The sequence below is a fragment of the Spermophilus citellus genome (genome assembly GCF_964194105.1).
Source record: "Spermophilus citellus genome assembly, chromosome: 7".
Lineage (NCBI taxonomy): Eukaryota > Metazoa > Chordata > Mammalia > Rodentia > Sciuridae > Spermophilus > Spermophilus citellus.
In genome coordinates this window covers 81893485-81915165 of record NC_138188.1, presented here as the reverse complement: position 1 = coordinate 81915165, position 21681 = coordinate 81893485, and the positions used below count along the sequence as shown (strand labels likewise).

General features: G+C 33.4%; 1 protein-coding gene across 1 annotated transcript in view; it reads right to left on the bottom strand.

Annotated features, from left to right (window-relative positions):
- The window catches only part of EPHA6 (EPH receptor A6), a gene marked incomplete at both ends in the record, with an annotated part of 842065 nt that overhangs the window by 688856 nt on the left and 131528 nt on the right, over positions 1-21681 (bottom strand). Inside the window, 1 exon segment of the mRNA XM_081301897.1 lies at positions 3103-3766. Within this exon segment, the coding sequence (XP_081158023.1) occupies positions 3103-3766 (664 nt within the window).

The window sequence follows — 21681 nt, the reverse complement described above, 5'->3', positions numbered from 1 at the left end:
TAAATCTTCAAATAACTTTAGTTGTATTTACAAGATCAAATAAGAACCACCTCATGAACCCAGTCCAGATATCCTGACTACAGAATTGTAAGCAAATAATTGTACAGAACATAGGATGCTGCCACAAAAAAAGTTTAAAAATGGGTCTCTATGTTAATCTCCAGGATACATAAAAAACTCAACACCAAAAAATAAATAACCTAATCAATAAATGTGCTAAGTAACTGAACAGACATTTCACATAAGAAATACAATGGATCAACAACTAAATGAAAAAAAGGTTAACATCTCCAGCAATTAGAGAAATGCATATTGAAATTAAGATTTCATCTCACTCAAGTCAGAATGGCAATTATCAAGAACACAAGCAACAATAAATGTTGGCTAGGATGTGGGGGAAAAGGTAAACTCATACATTGCTCATGGGACTGCAAATTGGTGCAACCATTATGGAAAGCAGAAGGAGATTCCTCAGAAAACTTGAAATGGAACCACCATTTGACTCAATTATCCCATTCCTTGGTTTATACCCAAAAGACTATACTGATGCAGCCACATTCATGTTTTTAGCAGCTCAATTCACAATAGCTAAACTATGGAACCAACCTATATGACGTTCAACAGATGAATGAATCAAGAAAATATGGTATATATACAAAATAGAATATTACAAAGCCTTAAGAATGAAATTATGGCATTTGCTGGTAACTGGTTGGAGCTGGAGAATATCATGCTAAGTGAAGTAAGCCAATCCCAAAATACCAAAGGCCAAATGTTTTCTCTGATATGTGGATGCTAATTCACAATAAGGGGCAAGGTGCAGTTAGGGCAAAATAGAGGTACTTTGGATTATGTAGAGGGGGAGTGAAGGGAGAAGGCAGGAGTATAGATGTAGGAAGTACAGTAGAATGAATAAGACATCATTACTATATATACATATATAATTACATGACTAGTATGATTCTACAACTTGTACAACCAGAAGAATGAGAAATTATACTCCATTTATGCATTCTAATGTCATGAGTAAGTAATAAGAACAAATAAAAAAAAAACTAGTCTCTATATCCACTCAAATTCCCTTTGCTTTGCTAATAGCATGTCCTTATATTTAATTAAAACCATATGTGGTTATTTTCAGTCTTACAAAATAACAAATAGATACAAAAACTGATTTCAAATTTAGTAAGCCATGGACATAAAATTCAAGTTCAATCCTTATAGTTTCTGGTATGTAGTACAAGAAGATGATCAACATTTACACTATCCCAATTCCCTCATATTTCTGAAACCAGGGAAATAAAGATAACAAGACATAAAAATGGACATGCAAAAGCACTAGACAATCTGAGGATGTTTATCATTTGTCCAAAATCACCTTTGCCAGACAAATAAAGAAATATTAGGGCATATACAAAGAATAAAATCTCACACAACAAGCATGTTATGTAAAAAGATATCTAGTCATCATGGTTGGTTACTTTAATCCTGTGGTCTATGCCATAAAAATACAAATATAGTAAAAGCTAATCACATAAATCCTTGGATTATTGAACAACTTTTAAAATATTTTTAAAATTTGATTATTTTTATCAATCAAAGCCTGTAACTTCTATGTATAAAATGTGGCAAAACAGTATAGTTCCTTAGGTATATTTTATTCCCAATTCTAATTGCCCTCCCATTCACTGAATAATTTTTCATATGTATAAAATATTTATTGTATTAAAAATATAGCAAAAAATGTAAAGTATTTTATAAATCTATCCAGGATCATTTATGATTTATTTTTGCTCCATTATAAATCTTTGTTTAAGGTGAGTAAAAGTTTCAGGTTCAATCTATATTGATAAATCTGAATGAAATATCTTTGAGTGATTAAATAGTGGAAGAAGACTAGTTCATGCTTTATAAAATACACACTACTGACTTTTCATGCCAATATGAATGTTCTCCAACTATAAAACATGAGGATCATTTGAGCCTGTAGCAAACTTTTCAAGAATTAAGAACCCAAACATTTTATGAGTAGATAAATCCTTTGAAAGTTCACATATATTATCCATGACCCTTATATAAAAACAAGTATTTTTTCCTTATTTATTTTTTCTCAATTTTTTAATGAATGTGAATATACCATCAACCAAGATGTCAAAAAATTCAATATGGCACTACTGGCAAACATCTGTATATAATTTATCTCTGAGAAGGAAATAACTCTAGTATGCTACAGTTTACCAAGAAAATAACTTTTTTTTCTATATGTGTGTTTTGGTTTTGAGTACTAAATGCAAACATAATTGAATAGATGATCTTTATCAAGGGTATATAAAATCTTTATATAGATTCATTAAATTAATAAACCCTCATAAGATATTTCATATAAAAAAGGAAAAATGTCTCTCTTTTAAAATTACAGGTCTTTCATTATCTAACCCTGTGTAATGCTAAACTTAACTAGCATTATGTAGTATTAATATATCCTAATACTTGGACCTTATACAAATACGGCTATTTTAATAAATACTGTGTCATGTGGCTGGAAAGTGTACTTAATAATAACAAGGGATAAATTAATTTTTGAAAAGGTCAATACTCAACCTTCAACCTTCAACCATATAACACCTGTATAAACTAGCTTATTTTAAAAAAAAAAAAAATAAAACATATGAATTACCCCTTTAAGTATAATTCCACTTAAATACTATTCTTTTATTATAATTCAACATGAAAAATGCAATCATTTTTTAATGGTGTTTCAATATGACACTGTCTCTAAACCACCAACACTGGGACATCAGGCAAATCCTATTTTGAATCCCAATTGGTTTTTATTACTGTGGTTGATTTTAATATTCTTTATAAAAGTAGGTGAAAACCACAATACATAGTGTTTAACTCCTTTATCAAAATAAAAAATGATATATTTTTCCAGGAAGACAAAACAGGTTATACAATTTCATAGAGATAATAGGAGTCAATTATTTCTATAATTAGCTATAGGAGCAGTATCAAAATGTTTACTACTTTCAAATTATTGTAGAACATGTTTACTTTTAAAAAATAATTAAATGCAAAATAAATTATTTAAATGTTCCTTACCATGACAAGAACCCTCAATTTCTTCATATCCTGTACTGCAGATACACCTTCCAAGAGGAACCAACCAATCTCCATCTGCTCCACAATATAGTTTAGGAGTATCACGCTCTTCAGCACTCTTCACACAAGAGCCCCGTACTTCAACCAAAGAGGAAGAGTCAACTCTTGGGATGGTATCGGGAAACATGGCCAAGTTTCGAACAGTGAAGGGACACTTTTTGTAGAAAACACGAACGGAGACCAGGGCAATGCAGGCCCCAATGTCTTGAAATGCCAGATAAAATCCCTTTCTTTCTATAGGCCCCACTTCACGAATTTCGGTGTTGAGTTTGAGGATGCGATCACCTAAATCCATCTGGGTAAAACTCTCATCAGCAGCAATTGTGTCAATCTTTATATACTGGCTTGGCTTGAATTTAATTGCATGGGACTCATCTGATTCCATATAATACAGATTAAAGGTTTCTTTGCAAGTCCCCAAGACCCAAGGGATGCTGTTACAATCCCTTAGTGTGAACTTCATTTCCACATAAATTTTCTGAGCTGCATCACGTGAGATCCAGTTTGTACGAAGCCAGTTGTTTTGGTTTGGCTCCATTACGTTGCATACCTGGTAAGTATGAATAGGCCTATTGTGTTCATCCATTTCAGTGATGGCATCCCACTGTGAAAAGAAAAAAAAATTAAGTAATTATAAAATGACAATGGTGAAACGGAAACTTCCAAATGTTTTAACAAAAAGTGAATTAAGGGCTGGGGATGTGGCTCAAGCGGTAGCGCACTCGCCTGGCATGCGTGCGGCCCGGGTTCAATCCTCAGCACCACATACCAACAAAGATGTTGTGTCCCCCGAGAACTAAAAAATAAATATTAAAAATTCTCTCTCTCTCTCTCTCTCTCTCTCTCTCTCTCTCTCTCTCTCTCTCTCTCTCTCTCTCCTCTCACTCTCTCTTAAAAAAAAAAGTGAATTAAAAGGATACAAATGAAGCTGTTCAAAGCAATAATGCAACAGCATTTTAATCATGAGCTTCTGGTTGAGAGGATGGTTTCTGCAATTGACCATCCCTCTATGAATCTTGCCTTCTTACATATTAACTGTATGACCTACAGCAACTTTATTTAATATTTCTAATTTCCTTAAGTGTAAAATTAAACTTAATATTACCCATTTCATAGGACTGTTATAAAGTATATACTACTTAAATACATAAAGAGCAGTTTAATTATTTCCTGTAACACTAAAAGAACATAAAGAAGCATTCATTATCTGATTAAAAAAAAAAGAAAACAAAACAATGAGTCCCATGATATATGCTCTCTGGTTTCCCCATCTGTCCTCATATCCAATTTGCCACACATCACATCACGATGTATTTTAAAGTATTCAGTAAAATATTTACATGGCTCTTTGGGGGGATGTTTATTTGGAGAAAAGGGTCAGAAAAATCACACAAGAAATATGAAAATACTCAAAGACAGTATATAAGGATACTTAAAGTGGTGCATTATCTTTGATGTCAAATTTGTGATGTTTGTGAAAAAAAATTGTTTCTTAGTTCATTGACAGAAAAAAGAGGAGGAAGCGGAGGAGAGGAAGAAAGGAAGAAAGAGAAATAAAGAAATTGGAATTGGACTCAATACCAAAACAGTTAAAACACAGCAATTGATAAATTTCATCTTAACCAAGAAGGGAGAAAGTACTTTACATTAGATTTCTACATTTGAATTTGATTTCCTAAAATAAGAAAATAAATTCAAGATTGGTACAACTGTAAAAGAATATGAAATTTACTAACATATCTGGAAATTGGGATCTGAGGCAAGAATATAAGTTTGGGCCTTACATACCAAGTGTATAAATGTTTTTAAGTAATAAATCATACTTTAAGTAAGATGAAAATTTAAATTTTTATATTCTTACTTTGTAAAGACAACTTCCTAACAACCTGGGATGCCAGGTCCATACAAAAATACTTGTATTCTTTAGAATAGCAAGGGAAATATGTGGTGGTCCATAGAGGGCTAGCCCCTAACTTTATTCAGCCCTACTGCTGTTCCATTCCTTGACTCTAGCTCCATCCCAAACCATGAGGGCTTCACCATGTACATATGGTGGCCTATAAGCCTTCAGATACAAGCTGTGCCCCTTTCTACTACCCAAAGCTGTCAACTTTGGTCTTCCATTTAACTTGAGATGAGCAGAACAATGCACAGTATATCCATTGGAGGATGGAACTCAACAGGACATGGAGTTCCTGAAGGAAACCCTGAGCTTGAGAAAGAAATTATGGGGTCTTGACTATTTGTGGTCTTTTTTTTTTTTAAGAGAGAGAGAGAGAGAGGAGAGAGAGAAGAGAGAGAGAGAGAGAGAGAGAGAGAGAGAGAGAGAGAGAGAGAGAGAGAATTTTTAATATTTTTTTTAGTTCTCGGCGGACACAACATCTTTGTTGGTATGTGGTGCTGAGGATCGAACCCGGGCCGCACGCATGCCAGGCCAGCGCGCTACCGCTTGAGCCACATCCCCAGCCCCTATTTGTGGTCTTATGAAAGAGGAAAGCATAGGATTTATGTGGCAAATCTCCTCATCCCTCAAGGTTAGAGCTTCATGAAGAGGAGTGAAGCCAGAGGAGAGAAAGGGCAAGATCATGAAAAGCTCTAGACACAGAGCATGGCCTTCCTTTACTGGGTCTAAAGATGACAGGAAGATGAAGAATACCCAATTTGGAATTTGAAAGTATTATAATTATTCTTTATTAACATGCAGAGTTAAATATAATATTTAAAGAACCCAGTAGGTTCTACCTCACTATTAGTTGGTTAATGTAAATATTTACTTCAAAACATTTAATAAAATATATTGTGAATCTTAGAGGTCATGTGTTAATAAGAAATTGTTAATAATTAATGAATTTATTGTACGTGTCAAGTTCCATTAAAGTGTTGTTATATCTTTAAAGTAAAAAATTAGGAAAATGTAACTGATAGCATAGGTTTGTTTACAAGTAACAATGGAATGGGATATATAATAAACATAGTATGTGCTCAAATGAGAACTTATTCAAGAATTGGAGTGGTTTGGAGGGATTGGCAATGAAGAAGGCACTTGACATGCACCTTAAAGAGTAAAAAAATTCAGTAAGGCAGAGGGGAAGATGTTGAAGCTAATGTATAAAACTAATCTACATGCCTACACTTTGAGAAAACTTTAAGGTGTACCACAGATATCTAATGGATTAAATTTCAAAATTTCATTCAAAACAAATATATAATTCATTTTCTATGTGTGTAGATAAAGGTAGAAATTAGAGAAACACACAAATCAAACCACCATTAATTCTGTCATTAATTTGACAATTTGCTTCAGCTACATTGCAGTCACTGAACCCAAAATATTCTAACTCCTTAATCTCCTGATACTTATTTTTTTTCAAATATGTTTTATGTTGGAATAAAATAGTCTACCCATTTGCTACAATTTGGATCTGAAATATCTCCACCATGTTAAAGACTTGATTGCTAATCTGTAGCACTTTGGGGAGACTGGCCTAATAGAAGGAAATTAGATTACTCAGAGAGTGTTATGAAAGTATATATTGGTTATCCTCCCTACACACACACACACACACACACACACACACACACACACACACACCCTCTCTTTTCCCTTCATGACTGCCATGAGGTGAGCAGCTCCTCTGCCACATGCTCATTCCATTATGTACTGTGCTTCCACAGACCCAAGGGAAATGATGTCAAGTGATCATGAACTGAAACCTCTGAAATAGTGAGCCAAAGTAAAACTTTCCTCCTTATAATTGGATTATCTCAGGTATTTGTCACAGTGAAAAAAAAATCTAACACACCATTATATAAAAATTTGCTAAGATACAATGTAGAAAAAACTTAGTAAAGCAAACCATACATTTGAAAATCATTTCTGTTTTTATGGCCAACATAGGTAGAACAGAGATTCTTTTGTCTTGATTTTATAAGCCCTTTCTTTAGATCAAGTTGTGGATAGATGAATTATGAAGCGATAGACAGAAAAGGTTAAAAACTTCAAGTTTCATGATCAGTAAGAAGTTTTGCTTAAGCAAGAATTAGGTATAGTCCAAAGGACTATTTCTTTGGGCTACATGTTCATCTTGGATGTAATGACCTCTGAGGAAACTATACACTGAGTTTATACTCATTAAAGCTTTATACTCATTAAAGCAACATAGAAAGGGCTGGGATGTAGCTCACTGGCAAAGTATTTGTCTTGTATTCACAAAGCCCTGGGTTCCACCCCCAGTTCCAAAAAAGACAAAAAAAAAGTAGTAGTAGTAGTAGCATGGATTTTCATACCTTACTGGTATTCATTTTCATGATACCAGTAAGGAATCCAAGGCTCCAAAGTTAAAGTAATTGCTCATTGTTGTACTTATACTGACCATGAACTAGAACCAAGGCTTCTGGCTTGATTTTCTATAGTCTATGATGTTTTGGCATCTTATAAAACTTGCTGGAGAGAGTTGAGCAGATGAAAAAACTTCCCTCCCAGGGCTAGATAATCCTTAGAGATTGCAAAGGGCTGACCTGAAGTGGATCTTTTATATGCCAAACAACCAACCCCAAGTCTAAATCCCCAAACATCCACTTATCTAACTCTCACAGAGGCAGCCAATATTCCAATATTCCTCTTGTCCTGAATCATCCCAGGCTGGGTATGAGGCATTTAGAGACCACCCTTAAAGTACATATCCCACAGGAATTATTTAAACTAACCATGCTGAAGTGCCTACTCTGCAATACCTTTCCTTGGAAATCTCATTAAAGTCTTCTGGCCTAGAGTTTTGCCATCTACCATCTGACCAAAACCTCTATTGTCTTTCATGGCATGTACAAACTCCCTCTGTGGGACTCATGAGTAAAGAAATGTACAGATTCCCTCTGTGGGACTCATAAGTATATAAATCTTCCAAAGCCTTATTAATTTTCCTGCTATAGACATCACAACTATATCATATCATATCCAACCGTAACTATATCATAACATATCCAACATGCACATTCTTAAAATAAATAATATGACTCTTAAAACATTCTTTCCCAGAAAATCTCTGAAGGAAAACTCATTCTTGCTAAAGCAACAGTTTTCATTAAGCAAGATAGTTCACATGACAAAACTTGCACTCATCACCTATAATTCATATATCCACTACTGTACCCAAAGAAAGCAACTCATAAAGAACTGCAAAAAAAAAAAAAAATTCTTTGTTCTACTTACACAGGCTGTAAGAACGAACATAGTTTACAAGATACTCTACTACGAAGAAGCTTCAATGACTTGTTTTTTTGGATTTCTGAGCTTTTTTGTACATTATACATTGGCTTATTGCATTTATATTATCATACTGTTAGTCTTACATGAAAAATATGAAAAAAATAAGAGCAAAAAGAGTACATGAAGGAGGAATTGGATAATTTTGCTTCAGTGCCTGCTATATAAAAGCAAACAGCTGATGGAATTGACCAATGTAATAGCAGAACTAATGAGATATTTGATTATTTTCATCCTATATTTTCAACATTTAGGCGGTTCATGTATATTTAAACATTTCACAGCTGGAAAATAAGTATATTTGTTTTACTAGGGGTAACAGCATTTACCCACTGGATACATACGACAGGGCATTTATCTTAGTGCTGAGCTCTTGCCATTCCCATCTCAATTGAATATTTCTTAGAACTGACAGGAGTACAGAGCTCTAAATAGTCTGTAGTGCATTTATAACTGAGTGCTCTCTTTAAAAAAAAATCTCTACCCACATATGAAGTTTTTGTTTCCATAACAAGTCAAATAAACTAGGCAAAAAACTGAATTACTTTTGAGAATAGAAAGTTAGAACAAGAAAATTAATACTTAAAGCAGAAATATCATTGAAGAATCAGACTGCTTTCTTTTCTCACAGATATTAAAATAAGTCAAACACATAGCCTTTGTAGGGAAGGAATGTTTAGATAATAAATTGATAAACTGACCATATATCCAAGTCCTCATATAAATGTCTCAAATGTATATCTTCCTCCTTTTGAAAAATATTTAGAATGCAACAGGAATATAAATTTTATTCCATGGTAAACTTTGAAATTTTAAGATAAAAGCAGATAATTTCTCAAAATGAAATGAACTACTGCAAAGCTAATTAAATTTTCAAAGAAAGTGAAAGTCCTGAAAACTCGCTTAAAGAACTAGCAAAGGAAAAGATCAATCACCCTCAGACTAATACGTTTACCTCTGTATCCCTAGAAACACATGGTAGGGAGGAAAGTCATGCCCTGACTATAAGAGGACCATACACAGCTGCAGGGCTTGCTGATTCAAGGGGAATAAAAATAAAAATCTGTAAAAAGTAATGTTATATGTACTGATAGGAAGGAATGAGACAGAAAGCACTCCAAAAACATTGGAGAAAGACCTTGCTATACAGAAGTACTTTGGTCTTTACCTCTGCCTCCTAAAGAATAAGTATTCATATGTAGATCAAAACTTTTTCCTCCCTCTCCACTCTGTGCTTTAATAAAATTATTGATTCCTGAATTTATTTCTGCCACGAACTGTAATAGATCCCAACTCATGCCAAAATGGAAAAAAAAAAGTTTGTGGAGAAATGTTTTTTTCCTTATCTTTTTATTCCTCAAAATGTGGTTGTGATAAACATATAAAAGGGAAGCCATGCAGAAGAAAGACTACAACAAAGCACCATTTCAAAGATATGACTCCAAAAGAGTAAATGACCTTTCAAGTTGTCTAGTATTATTGGCAGATGATTAATTAATAATGCAATAAAAGCAAAATATTCATTTTTCCCAATGAGCACTAATCTAAAGATAGGTTAAAATAAAACAAAACCAAAATCCAGATGAATCTTTAATTCCTTGTCAGGTTCCCTATGTAATTTGTTCCACAGTGTTTTGAGTCTATGACTTAACTAATTAGTCCCACAGATAACCAAGTTTATTAGAAAAAGGAGCAAGAGAGAAATAAACCATCAAATTCATCCTAAGAAAAAGAATGGTTCAGAATGAAGAGAAGCTTTCATTTGGTAAAATGACGTCTATCTGATTTGTTCAGAACATTCTTCCTGCCCCTTGCATAAGAAAAATAAACTATAGTTATTGAACACACAGGCATCTCATTATGTAACTCTGTAGTGGCTTAATTTTTAAAGCATATACATCTAATATTTTCTATCAATGAAAAGCTTCTTAAAGGGCCTTCTTATTCTAATATGATATTTTCCTCACAACCACTTAAAAATTCACTTTGAGTCAATATACTGACATAAACTTAGAAAATTAGTGCCCTGAATTCTGCTGCTAGGCATGTAGTTAATAACATAAATCTGTTTTTGCAGTAGAAAAGGGAAGGCTCTGCATTTAAATGATAACTAGTTTCAGAGAATAAAATGAAAAGCAAAATGTATCATGTGCAGATACATTTCTATTTCACTTTGGGCAAACATAAAACTTTTTTATTAGTACTACAAAGATATTTAATTTAAAAAGATGAATTCGCTGGTATATCTAGAAGACAACTGCTGAGACTGAATAAGTTTTACAAATAAATTTATTACTTTTTGTGGATTATTCCTATTAATAGAACCAAAATATTATAGCAATGAGGATAATTTCCACTAAGAAGAAAAGATCATCCCATTAAAAACATCAAATATTCATGAAGATTAAATGTCTGATAATAGAGTCCACCTTCTATGTGTCCAAAGATCTTAACTGGCATTATCAGAAGTCAACAATTTACTGAACAAATGAATAAAAATTCTGAAAATACCATCTTTGAATATTTACAGCAATACTACAGTAAAGAGATGTCAAATATTCATCTAAATTATTCTGCCTTAATATTCAACAATACCTGAGGACCATGCTAGGTTTCATGGGACTTCACAAATATAGAAAGCACAGAATAATTATCTCACAAGCCACATTTAATTCTTGAACTTATATACATTAGCATTTGTATGAAGCATTTTATCCTGGTTTTAGAGATGAAGGAACTGACCTGAAGAACGAATTAACTCACTTGAGATTTTAAAGAAAACACAAGACTAAACATCAAATGTATCTGAAAATTTATGCTGACCCATATAAAAGCTTTAAGTTAAAATAAGTGTATGTAGAATGCTAGTTCTACAAAAGTAGAGACTTTGTATTGTTCATCAATGCATCCCCATTACCAAGGGAATATTTACAAAGCTCACAGTAGGTTCTTAGTATTTGTTGAATATTCAGATGAATAGCACGAGGCTTGAATTCTAAATTAATTCTCAATGCATCTACTAATGTGGAGACTTATTGTTTCTTAGGTCAACATTCTAAATAAAATACATGTAAAGAAATATGTAAACTTTTAGCACTCTCCCAAACCAGAAATGTTATTTTAAAGATATCAGAATAATGTAGCTGATTACAGATGATTCAGATACCATGCCTTAGCTGAAGCCTAGAAACAACAAATGGCTTTTTGGGCATTATGCTAATGCACAAGATTTTTAGTACAAGAAAATTTAGGTTTAGAACTCTCCCTCTTTATGTATCATGTGTGTGTGTGTGTGTGTGTGTGTGTGTGTGTGTGTGTAGAGAGAGAGAACAATTATTTTAGGAACATATGTTTGCATTGGGAGAGACAGTGACCCGAGCAGGCCATATGCAATCAAGGCTACTTGGCAAGTACCCTTTAATAGAGCAGGATTTTAATAAAAAAGGACTACTTACAGATTCTGTCAAATCATCCATCTTTGCTCTAATTTTTAATTAAGTCCATAGTCCACAGCTGTAACTGTAATTAATTTTATATTTTAAGTAAAAGGTACAGTATTTAAATACATTAATTTATGAATTGTTAATTCTTGCAAATATCAAGTATAAAATACTCAAACTGTACATATTAATGCAAATTGGGAGATACAAGTGTGATGTTCTATGCATGTTATAGAAGAAAATGATTACTAAAAGAGAAAATATTTAAATATATTAAATGCTGCTGAAAGGTGTAGTAAAATAAAGAGCTCAATGTATACTGCAATTATGAACAGAGAATTTACTGGTGGCCAAGACAAGAAAACATTTGATGAAATGTTGTTATGGCATTCATCTTCATGCAGAAATCTGGAGATGAGCTATTTCATATTGCAGACACATAATGTGTAAAATAATTAGTAGAGAATCTTTCAGGGTAAGATCATGATTCTCTATAAACCTTATTTGGTCAAATTTTGGCCCACTAATGTTGCCTTAACACTTCACAGTAATACTTATTTTTTTCTTGTTATTTTAAATACCTTAGATCTTCAAAATTATATTAAAATTAAAACTTTAAGACTTCAGTCCCACTGGAATGACTTCTGGTAGGACAACCTTGTTCAACATTCTACATATGAACTATGTTTGTGATCACCTCAAACACAACAGAACTGTCGAATGGTAAAAGAGCAGCAATAATAAATAAAAATAAAAATAATAAATAAAAATAAAGCAAATGAGGATTTGCATAGAGCAGTGATGATAAGGAGGCACTGAACTGTCATTCAGAGGTGTATGTGATTAGGTCTGGAGACCTCAGGAGACATCTCTCTCTCAAAAGTGATAAGACTAACTAGATGTTACCTGTTGAGCATGAATACATTCACTTAGATATTTGAAGATTTGGAAGCATACCACTTGAAATGACTATGCTTTCTTTATTCTTTGCAAAATGGGATTATGATATACCAGGGATATAATGATATTGTTTTCCCCAAAGCTAGAGTTGTACATATACTAATAACCAAAGATGTTACTGTTTATTTCATGGAAACACAATAGGAAAGATCAGAGTAAATCATGTATTTTCCCACAACTTTGTATTTTGGCTTATCTGTTCACTTTTACATAATAGGTGGGAGAAAATAGAAAGAAACCCAATGTATGACATATAATTTTTCTGGAAATGAACTCAAGTTGCACTGTGTATACAGAAATACTCAAGCAGATCTGGCAAACAGCCATACCCTGGAGAATTCTTTCCAATAGATTTTGTTACAATTAATTGTAAATACTGGTAGAAAATTCCTCCAAAAAAAAAAAAAAAAGAAAAAGAAAACCTATTCCAGAAATGGGTTCTCAACAATGGAAAAGAGTAGGTCTTTACAAGCCCCAGAAATAGGTGACGTTGGTAAAGATTTGTAGGAAATTAAAGCTTGTGCAAGAAAGGGAATATTTGAGTTAAACTAATTTGACATACACCTGTTGGTGTTTTATATGAGAATGATAAATAAATACAAGTATTACTAGATAAGTGCTTAACATATGAAGTATGTTCTTAGTTTTTGCTCTTCTATTTCTAAGCAGCTTTCATATTAGTCAAAAAAGTGCTTCTTAGTGCTTGGTCCTTTTTCATTGTCTTTGTTCTCTGACTTATCTTTTTCCTGTTCCTTTGTCTTGGTAAACCACTACTGGGAATGAAGTATTGCTAAATGGTGCTAAAAGGTCACAAAGAGTTGGCTGGACAGTACTGTATACCAGAAAGCACAGGCAAGGACAAACTTAACTCTCTCCATACAAGGCTGTTTCTGTTTAGGTTAATGTGCTTTAGCTCAAACAACATATTGAAGTCTGAATGACAGGGTGAAGATTTCCCATGACTCTTTATAAATAGAACAGAAAAAAAAGTAATCTGGGAATGTTTGCTTCCATTCTAAGTTCTCAGCTCTTCTGAGAATGAAATATCTTTCATCTGAAATACTATTGTTGGTGTGTGCTCAGAATGCTAGTCTTCTGGAAGCTGCTTTAGCATTAGGACTGTGAGCAGGTCCCAGTCAGAACTAGAAATAGAAATAAGATCATCATGTTACGCCCTTTCCATTATACTATCTGCTAGTCGGCTTTTCTTTGCTGTGACTAAAATAACTGACAGGAAAAACTCAGAGAAGTTTATTTTGACTGAAGGTTTCAGAGGTTTAGTCCATGGTTGGCTGATTTTGTTGCTCTGGGATTGAGATGAGGCAGAACATTATGGTGGAAGGGCATGCCAGAAGAAAGCTGCAAAGCTCTTTGCAGCCGGAAAACAGAGAGTGTGTGTGAGCAAACACAAGGAGCCAGGGACCTATTTCTTGCAGCCATGTCCTACCTGCCTGCATTTCCCACCAGTAATCTATTATTCCGCCAGAAGGATAAATCCTTTGATGAGGTTATAGTTCTCTCCTAATTTAACCATTTCAATTCTGATCTGTCTTCCATTGCCACATGAGCTTTTCAGGGAAACTTTTGTACAAAAACCATAACACTACCCAATCTTGTTCTCCAAACAATCCTATAAACTACTTCAGTTTAATTTTTCCTAAGGCATAATTCTTAGCTAATCAAATTCTTTCTCTAAAGAAAATCAGGTTTACATATACTTCTTCAAATGGCATTTGATGCTGCATGAGCTGACTTCAGTTAAGTTTAATTTCACTTCTTCCATGAAGCAGATGTTGTCAGAGTACTGCCCATTTCCTACAACTTTTCAGGATGTGCTAACATCAACTGTATGTATGAAGGCTGAACCCCTGACAAAAAAATAAAAAAAAAAAACTATAGAAGTTTTCTCTGTATACGTGACAGGTCACCAGTGCTAAGAAATTAATACCCCTAGGAAAAAAAATCATCAAAACATGATTAGTAGAATTTAGTGAATGACACATTTTTTATACCATTTCCCTGAATGTCCTGGTGGAATTAAACACCAATTATCTATGGTATCAAGCATTTTCATAAAGTGCCCTTTAATGTTGATGTCATCTTCTTTCTGCATTACTTCCCCTCCCCAATCCATGCCCCTGCATTTTCCAAATAAACTACAAAATTTTTGTTTTAGCACCAGCTTATGAAGGACCTAGAAAAAGACAGTGGGCATGAAAATGATTCCAGGAAGTAGGTACCCCAGTAACTGTATTACTCACTGTCCAAATGGCCAAGGACTCCACTGCTATTGAGATAATAATGAATGCTGCTATTCTGAAGCATCTCAACTGCCAACATTATTTCCGTGGTGAAGTGGGATTTCATATAGGCAGAGGCTAACATTTGAGTAAGTAATATATTTAGGATTTGAATGAGTTACACTCCAATAGCAAAGGTAATTGAAGAAAGAATAATAACATATTCAACTGATCCAACCTCCAACTCATGGAACGTTCTGACACAGAAGGTGATAATATCAGGTGGATATGCAGAACAAGATCAGGGATTGATATCAATGAATCAAACTGTAGAGAAAGAGGACTCTTCATCCTGCAGTAAAGTCAGGATGGACAGGGAAGGATTTATGTTCTAGATTGATTATAGATGGATACATTTGGATTTAAACACTGAGATTTTCCTGAAGTCTGTATGTGTACAAATGTGACTCCCTCATTATTGCTAGAAAATCAGCAGCCTTTCTTTTTCTGGGAGACATTCAAAAGCAACATCTCAGTCAGGTGTCTGGCAAAATGAAATCTGCCCCATTAGAGCTGTCCCTTCCCTCCCAACTTAAGAGTTCAAAACCAAAAATGAAGATCAATTTTTGGTATAAACCAAATATAGATATACACTGCCTTCATTGAAATGGAAGGGATTATTCATCTGAAGGACCAAAGGACCCAGATAATGTATACAGGCAAGAACTGCAAAACGATGGTTTTTAATGAATCTTGAGACTGTTGGGCAATAGAGGAAAGAAAGGCAGATCACAGTGAGTTGATTGATATGTGACTATTCACTGAGGACTCTGAGTTAATGGAAGCTGGAGCTGGAGTTGGTATGATATACTCTTTTATTAGGATATTTCTTCAAAGCACGTGGGAGGAGGAATGATGACCTAGAGTCACAAAGATAATATTTGTTCAAAGTTTAGATAAAGAGTTCAAGAGAGTACAACAACAGAGTGCATAGGAGTGGGTTTATTACATAACACTAGGGAACTACCAGCTGACTAACCCTTTCATAAAACAGGTAAGCAAAAGAAGGAAGAAAAGGAGGAAGGGAAGGAAGGAAAAGAGGGAAATAGGATGTTGGGGGAGAAAAGTGCAAAGGAGAACACCTTCATCTTGAAACACAGTCTTGGTTATTCTTTACAGACCAGATTTGAAGGTTGTAGTGAGAGTTTGTTTATGAAAGTAGTTCCCCAGTGTCAATAGTAATGCTGGGATTTTGGAATATCAGAGGCCAGAAGGCAAGACTTAACCAGAAGAGGAAAGATGAGTGAAATTATTCTAAGTGCCAAAAAAGTGGCCAAGTTTCAGTGGCAAACTTAGGGATATGTGGCACTGGCTAATAGATTATTCTCAGGAATGCATCAGATGGGAAGCCAGAGGGGTACTGCAGGACCTACAAAACCAAAGAATTTCAAGACTACATGCCATCACAGGCTGTCAGCTCTGACAATGAAAAAAATCACTATTCTAGACTACTTTCTGCAGTGCACCAGTTCTCATACCCCAAGCCCATCACCATAACACACACCTCAAAGTAGTCTTTCACCAAAGGACCCTAGGGGATTGGGTAACAATTATACCAGCTCACATGCCCTGAATGGTGTAACTGAGACACTCCATAGACATGATTGTCTTTGTGCCATTTTGTCAGGATCAGGTTCAAGGTTCTCTGCAAAGCATGTAACAGGGAAAAATGAAATCATCATTATAACTTTTTTTGTTACTTTCTCTTTTTACCTATTCCTATAATTCGCTTACCCTAATATTTCTCTCTACATGTTCAAAGTTATTCACAGTTAAGGAAACTATATATAAAATAAAACTTCCCCAATATTTCCAATCAAATGTGAGTTTTGTGTGGATTTTTGATTTCCCTTTTTATTTCCTGAGCAATGTATTTATTACTGAAAAACATACAATATGGGACAACTGCACATCTACATGCAAAATATGAAGTCAAAACCTCTTTCTTATATCATACACAAAAATTAATGCAAAGTGGTTTTCAGACCTATGTGTAAAAGCCAAAACTATAAATATCTGAAAACACAGAAGTGAACCTTAGTTTAGATGGTTTCTTAGTTATAAAACCAAAAAGAACAAATTAAAAAATAATAGATTAACTGTACTTCAAAATTAAAAACTTTTGTGCAGTAAATGATACCTACAGAAAGTAACAACCCAAAGCATTGGAGAACTATTTGTGAATTCAAGTTTGAGAATAAACTGGAAATTAGAATATGTAAGTGTTCTGTCAACTAGAAAACAAAAAGTAAATAAATTAAAAATGGGCCAACGATTTGAATAGACATTTCTCCAAAGAAAATAGACAAATGGCTAATAAGCATATAAAAAGCTATCAGAATAATTTTCCATTAGAGAAGCACAAACCAAAACTAAAGTATAAAACCACTCCAAACCCACTGGGATGCCTATAAACAAAATAACAGACAATAATATGTATTCATGAAAACATGGAGTAATGGGAACCCTCAAACATTACTAGTGGGAATGTAAAGAGGCACAATCACTGTAGAAAATGATCTGTCAGTTCTTTAAAAATGTTAAACATAATGTTACCATGTGACCCCTTACTCCACTGCTAGGTATCTATGCAAGAACTTATACATGAATATTTATAGCAGCATTCTTCATAGTAGCCAAATGTTCAGACCCAAATATTCATCAAGTGATGAATAGATAAATAAAATGTGGTATATTTATACAATTGAAGAGTATTTGGCAATTGGAAGGACTGCCAAATTAATCCTAATAAAAAGAAATATAGCAACATGGATATATCTTGAAAACCTTATGCTAATTGGAAGAAGCCAGACACAAAAGACTGCATTTATTATGATTCCATTTATGTAAAATGTCAAGAACAGATAAATCTATAGAAACAGAAAGCAGTTTTTGCCTGAGGGTAGAAGTGGGGGTTGAGCAGGCACTCCTCATGAGCACAGAATTTCTCTCTAGGATGCTGAAAACACTTTTAAAACTCTTTGTTGATGAATGTACATCTCTGTGAATATACAAAAACCTATGGATTGTATACTTTCTACTGTGACTCTCATATGACATTAATTTTATCTTTATTAGTTATATTTTTTAATTCAACATTGCATAATGCTTACTGTTTTCCCTCTTGGACCTTATGTCTGTATTATTTAAGATGGTGTAGTTGAAAGCTGAACAATCTTGGGGAGAAAAAAAAATTAAATATCTTATTTCTGTAATACTTCCAGAAGAGAAGAAGTGAAGACAGTCTCAGGGAAAAGTAGATTCCAGAAGTCAATTGTTATGATGCAGTCCTGTTTTCCAGTTTTTATTTCTTGACTTTTGTCTCCCTTAAAGTACATGGAGTTAATACCATGATATAAATACAGCTATACAACTCAGAGCTTAAATCCCTATAATTTTTTCTTCTTAAATTTGCACTTTAGAGTCACATATGATTGTAAATTATGGACCCGGTATATGAATACAAACTATGTGACCTGGGAGATTCATTTTGGTTTTCAACTATTAATAAAATCAAAATATATATATTTTATATATATATATATATATAATATATAAAATACTTAAAATATCTACGAGTTTATTCTAATAATTTAATAACATGTGACATAGCATAATAGCTAATATGCATTATATATTGAAAACATTGGTTCCTAAAATAAAGGAAATTCATCCATGTTGATGAAGGAAAGTATGTCCGTAAGGTTATAGTCAGGAACCATTAGGTTAATATATAAGCCAATCAGATATTCCCTTTTAAAATATGAATTGAGAACCAGGAGATGGGAGGTGAGATATAAATGGGACTGCTAGTAACTATTTGAAGGTAAATCTGAAAGTTTATTATACAGCATAATTATAAAGACAATGTGAATAATGTGAAAATTTAGCTAATGAAGAAACTGATGAGTGGGAATAACTAAAACTATAAATTCTTCCCAATTCTTGTTTTACTCCTACATTCTCTTGGTAGATGATTTCTCACTATCTGATTTATAGCTAGACACCTCACCTTTTCACTGAATCCCAAACTTATATATACAGCAGCCTTTTTGACGTACTTAGATATCTGCCCAATATGTATCATGAATAATGGGTACAACATATCTCTTGATTCTACCTATCCACATCCTCCCACCCTGCTAGTCTTACCCATTTTAGTAAACACAACCACAATCTGCCATACAGCCAAGGCCAAAGTCGAAGAATAATACTTCATTTATTGTCCCCTCTTCAAATGTGGCATTTATTCAAGAGCTAAACACCAACATCATACATTCAATTTTCTCCATCTGTTTTGCTAAAAATTTAAATGAAACCATCACCATCTCTTGCTGGCACTATTGTAATCTCCATCCAATCCGTCTCCCTATTTCTCTTCTTGCCTTCTAATAATCAACTTAATGATCATAATAAAACAAAAATGACTTTCAATAATACAATTATTGGGATCTCCACCAATAATGAAGACTGTAAATTTTAGAAATAGAAATAACAAGCACTTCATAGTCATGGTTCATTACCATCCATTCCTCTCTCCTACAAATAGTAATAATGCCATATAAATAGCCAGTACAAGACAACTGAAATCATTCAATAAATATGTCATCATCAATATTAGTAATATTATTGATCAATGTTATTAATAGTATTTATTGAATAAATACAAAGACTTTATAAGAAATGTTACCCATAATCCTCACAAAAAATCTAATAAAGAAAGTACTAGTGTTATCCACATTTTACATTTAAGAAGAGTGAGTCTTAAGGACATTGAGTCTTATATTCCAAAGGCTGAAAACTTGCAAATAAACTGAAAATTAAAGTCTAAGAGGGACCATGACAGCAGTGCATGGAGAATCCCAAATTCTAGGAGCAACTGAATCACATTATGGTGAAAGAGTGCAAACCTCCTAACTTCCACTCCCAAGACTTCAAGGTATCTCTTGAAATAGTTGCTGTGAGGAATGACTTTACTACATTTTCTCTTTGTCTTGAGGTCCGATAGTTCAGTTTGGGGGGAAGATGTCATGTATTCATGTCATTATTAGAATAATTCTCTCTACTTAGATTAAATAAAAATTCACAAAAATAAACTTTTTCCAGGTGCCTTTTTTATAACTTAAAAGAACTATAATGTGACTTGGTTACTGACTCCCAGGGATTCCATTATTTTCAAGCCACCAGTCAGCATTATGAAGACAGGCATTACCAGATGACTGAAATTTAATAATACAAATTATACTGTTCACTCATAAGATTCTCCTAGTTTCTGATATATTCTAATTACAGACAATATAGTGAAACAGGAGAGTTTCATTGAAAGTAGGCACACTTCTGCATATATGAAAATATTTCCAAATATCAAAGACTCCATTTTGTATCTTCATTTATAATATTCAAAACTGAGAGCATCTGTGTCTAATATATTAATGTCTTTAGCTATCTAGCATATTCAACAATTCTTTTTCTTTTATTACTCAAATATTCCCCAACCTCTTAGATTCCCCTCCCGTTTGGATCTTGTGTTCTGATCCACTATTGTCACTGCATTACTGTTATTCAAATTCCCTTCAATGACTCCTTATTAACATTCACTTATTTTTAAGTTTCCAAATACTCTGCATATTATTTCTGCTCTGTTCAACATACTTTTACTAACTCCAAAAGTTATTTACTTCATCAAAATTATATTTTTCTTATCACTGTGGTTCAGATTTTCTGTACCTTTAATTTCCCACTCCTGTGTTTCGGTTTGTATATATGGACAACTTTTTTTTTTCCACTTTCAATTAAATTTTATTTTAATACCTTTCTGATAAAAAGGACAATTCTACCATATCAATGCATATAAAATGTGTCTTCTAATTTATCAAGAGCATCTCTACTGAATTCTAAACTCTGTAACTTGCTGTTTACATATATATTTTATTTTCATTCAAATGTTACTATACTCAATTAGAAACAAGGAAAATTCCATGTGAGTTTATTGGTTTTCTTTTCAGAACCTGGAAAATCTGATGATAGTGAGCTTTGAGGTAAGTGCATTATTTGTTTCCATTTCAAATCAATCTGTTCACCATTGTTTAGTAGATCAATGGGTCATAGGTGTCTGGGCACAGTTACACTTTCTAATTCATTCATTAGGAGTAGTTATTAAAACCTGTGTGCTCTTTACTAGAGCAATTTCTCAATAAGCTTCTAAAAGAGGGGAGAATGTGAAAAGGAGGATTTTCTGCTAATTACCAATCTCTTAGCAGCTTCACTATGTACATGGATTGTTACTTAAGAAAGTTTACAAGATACTTGTGAAGAGATTCATACTTACTGAATAATGTTTTAAATTTTCTTTTCATGTTCTTTTGACACTGTAGAACACTTTTCAATTTAACAACCTCTGACACTGACCTGCTGATATATTTGCTCAGGAATGAAGAGGACATGTTTACTCCATTCCCACTGAATATGATTCACATAACTATGAAAAGGATATGTTTTTAACATTTTTATCCCCTAGAGCTACCATCAAATGATTCCTCTACTGATTTCTTCAAAG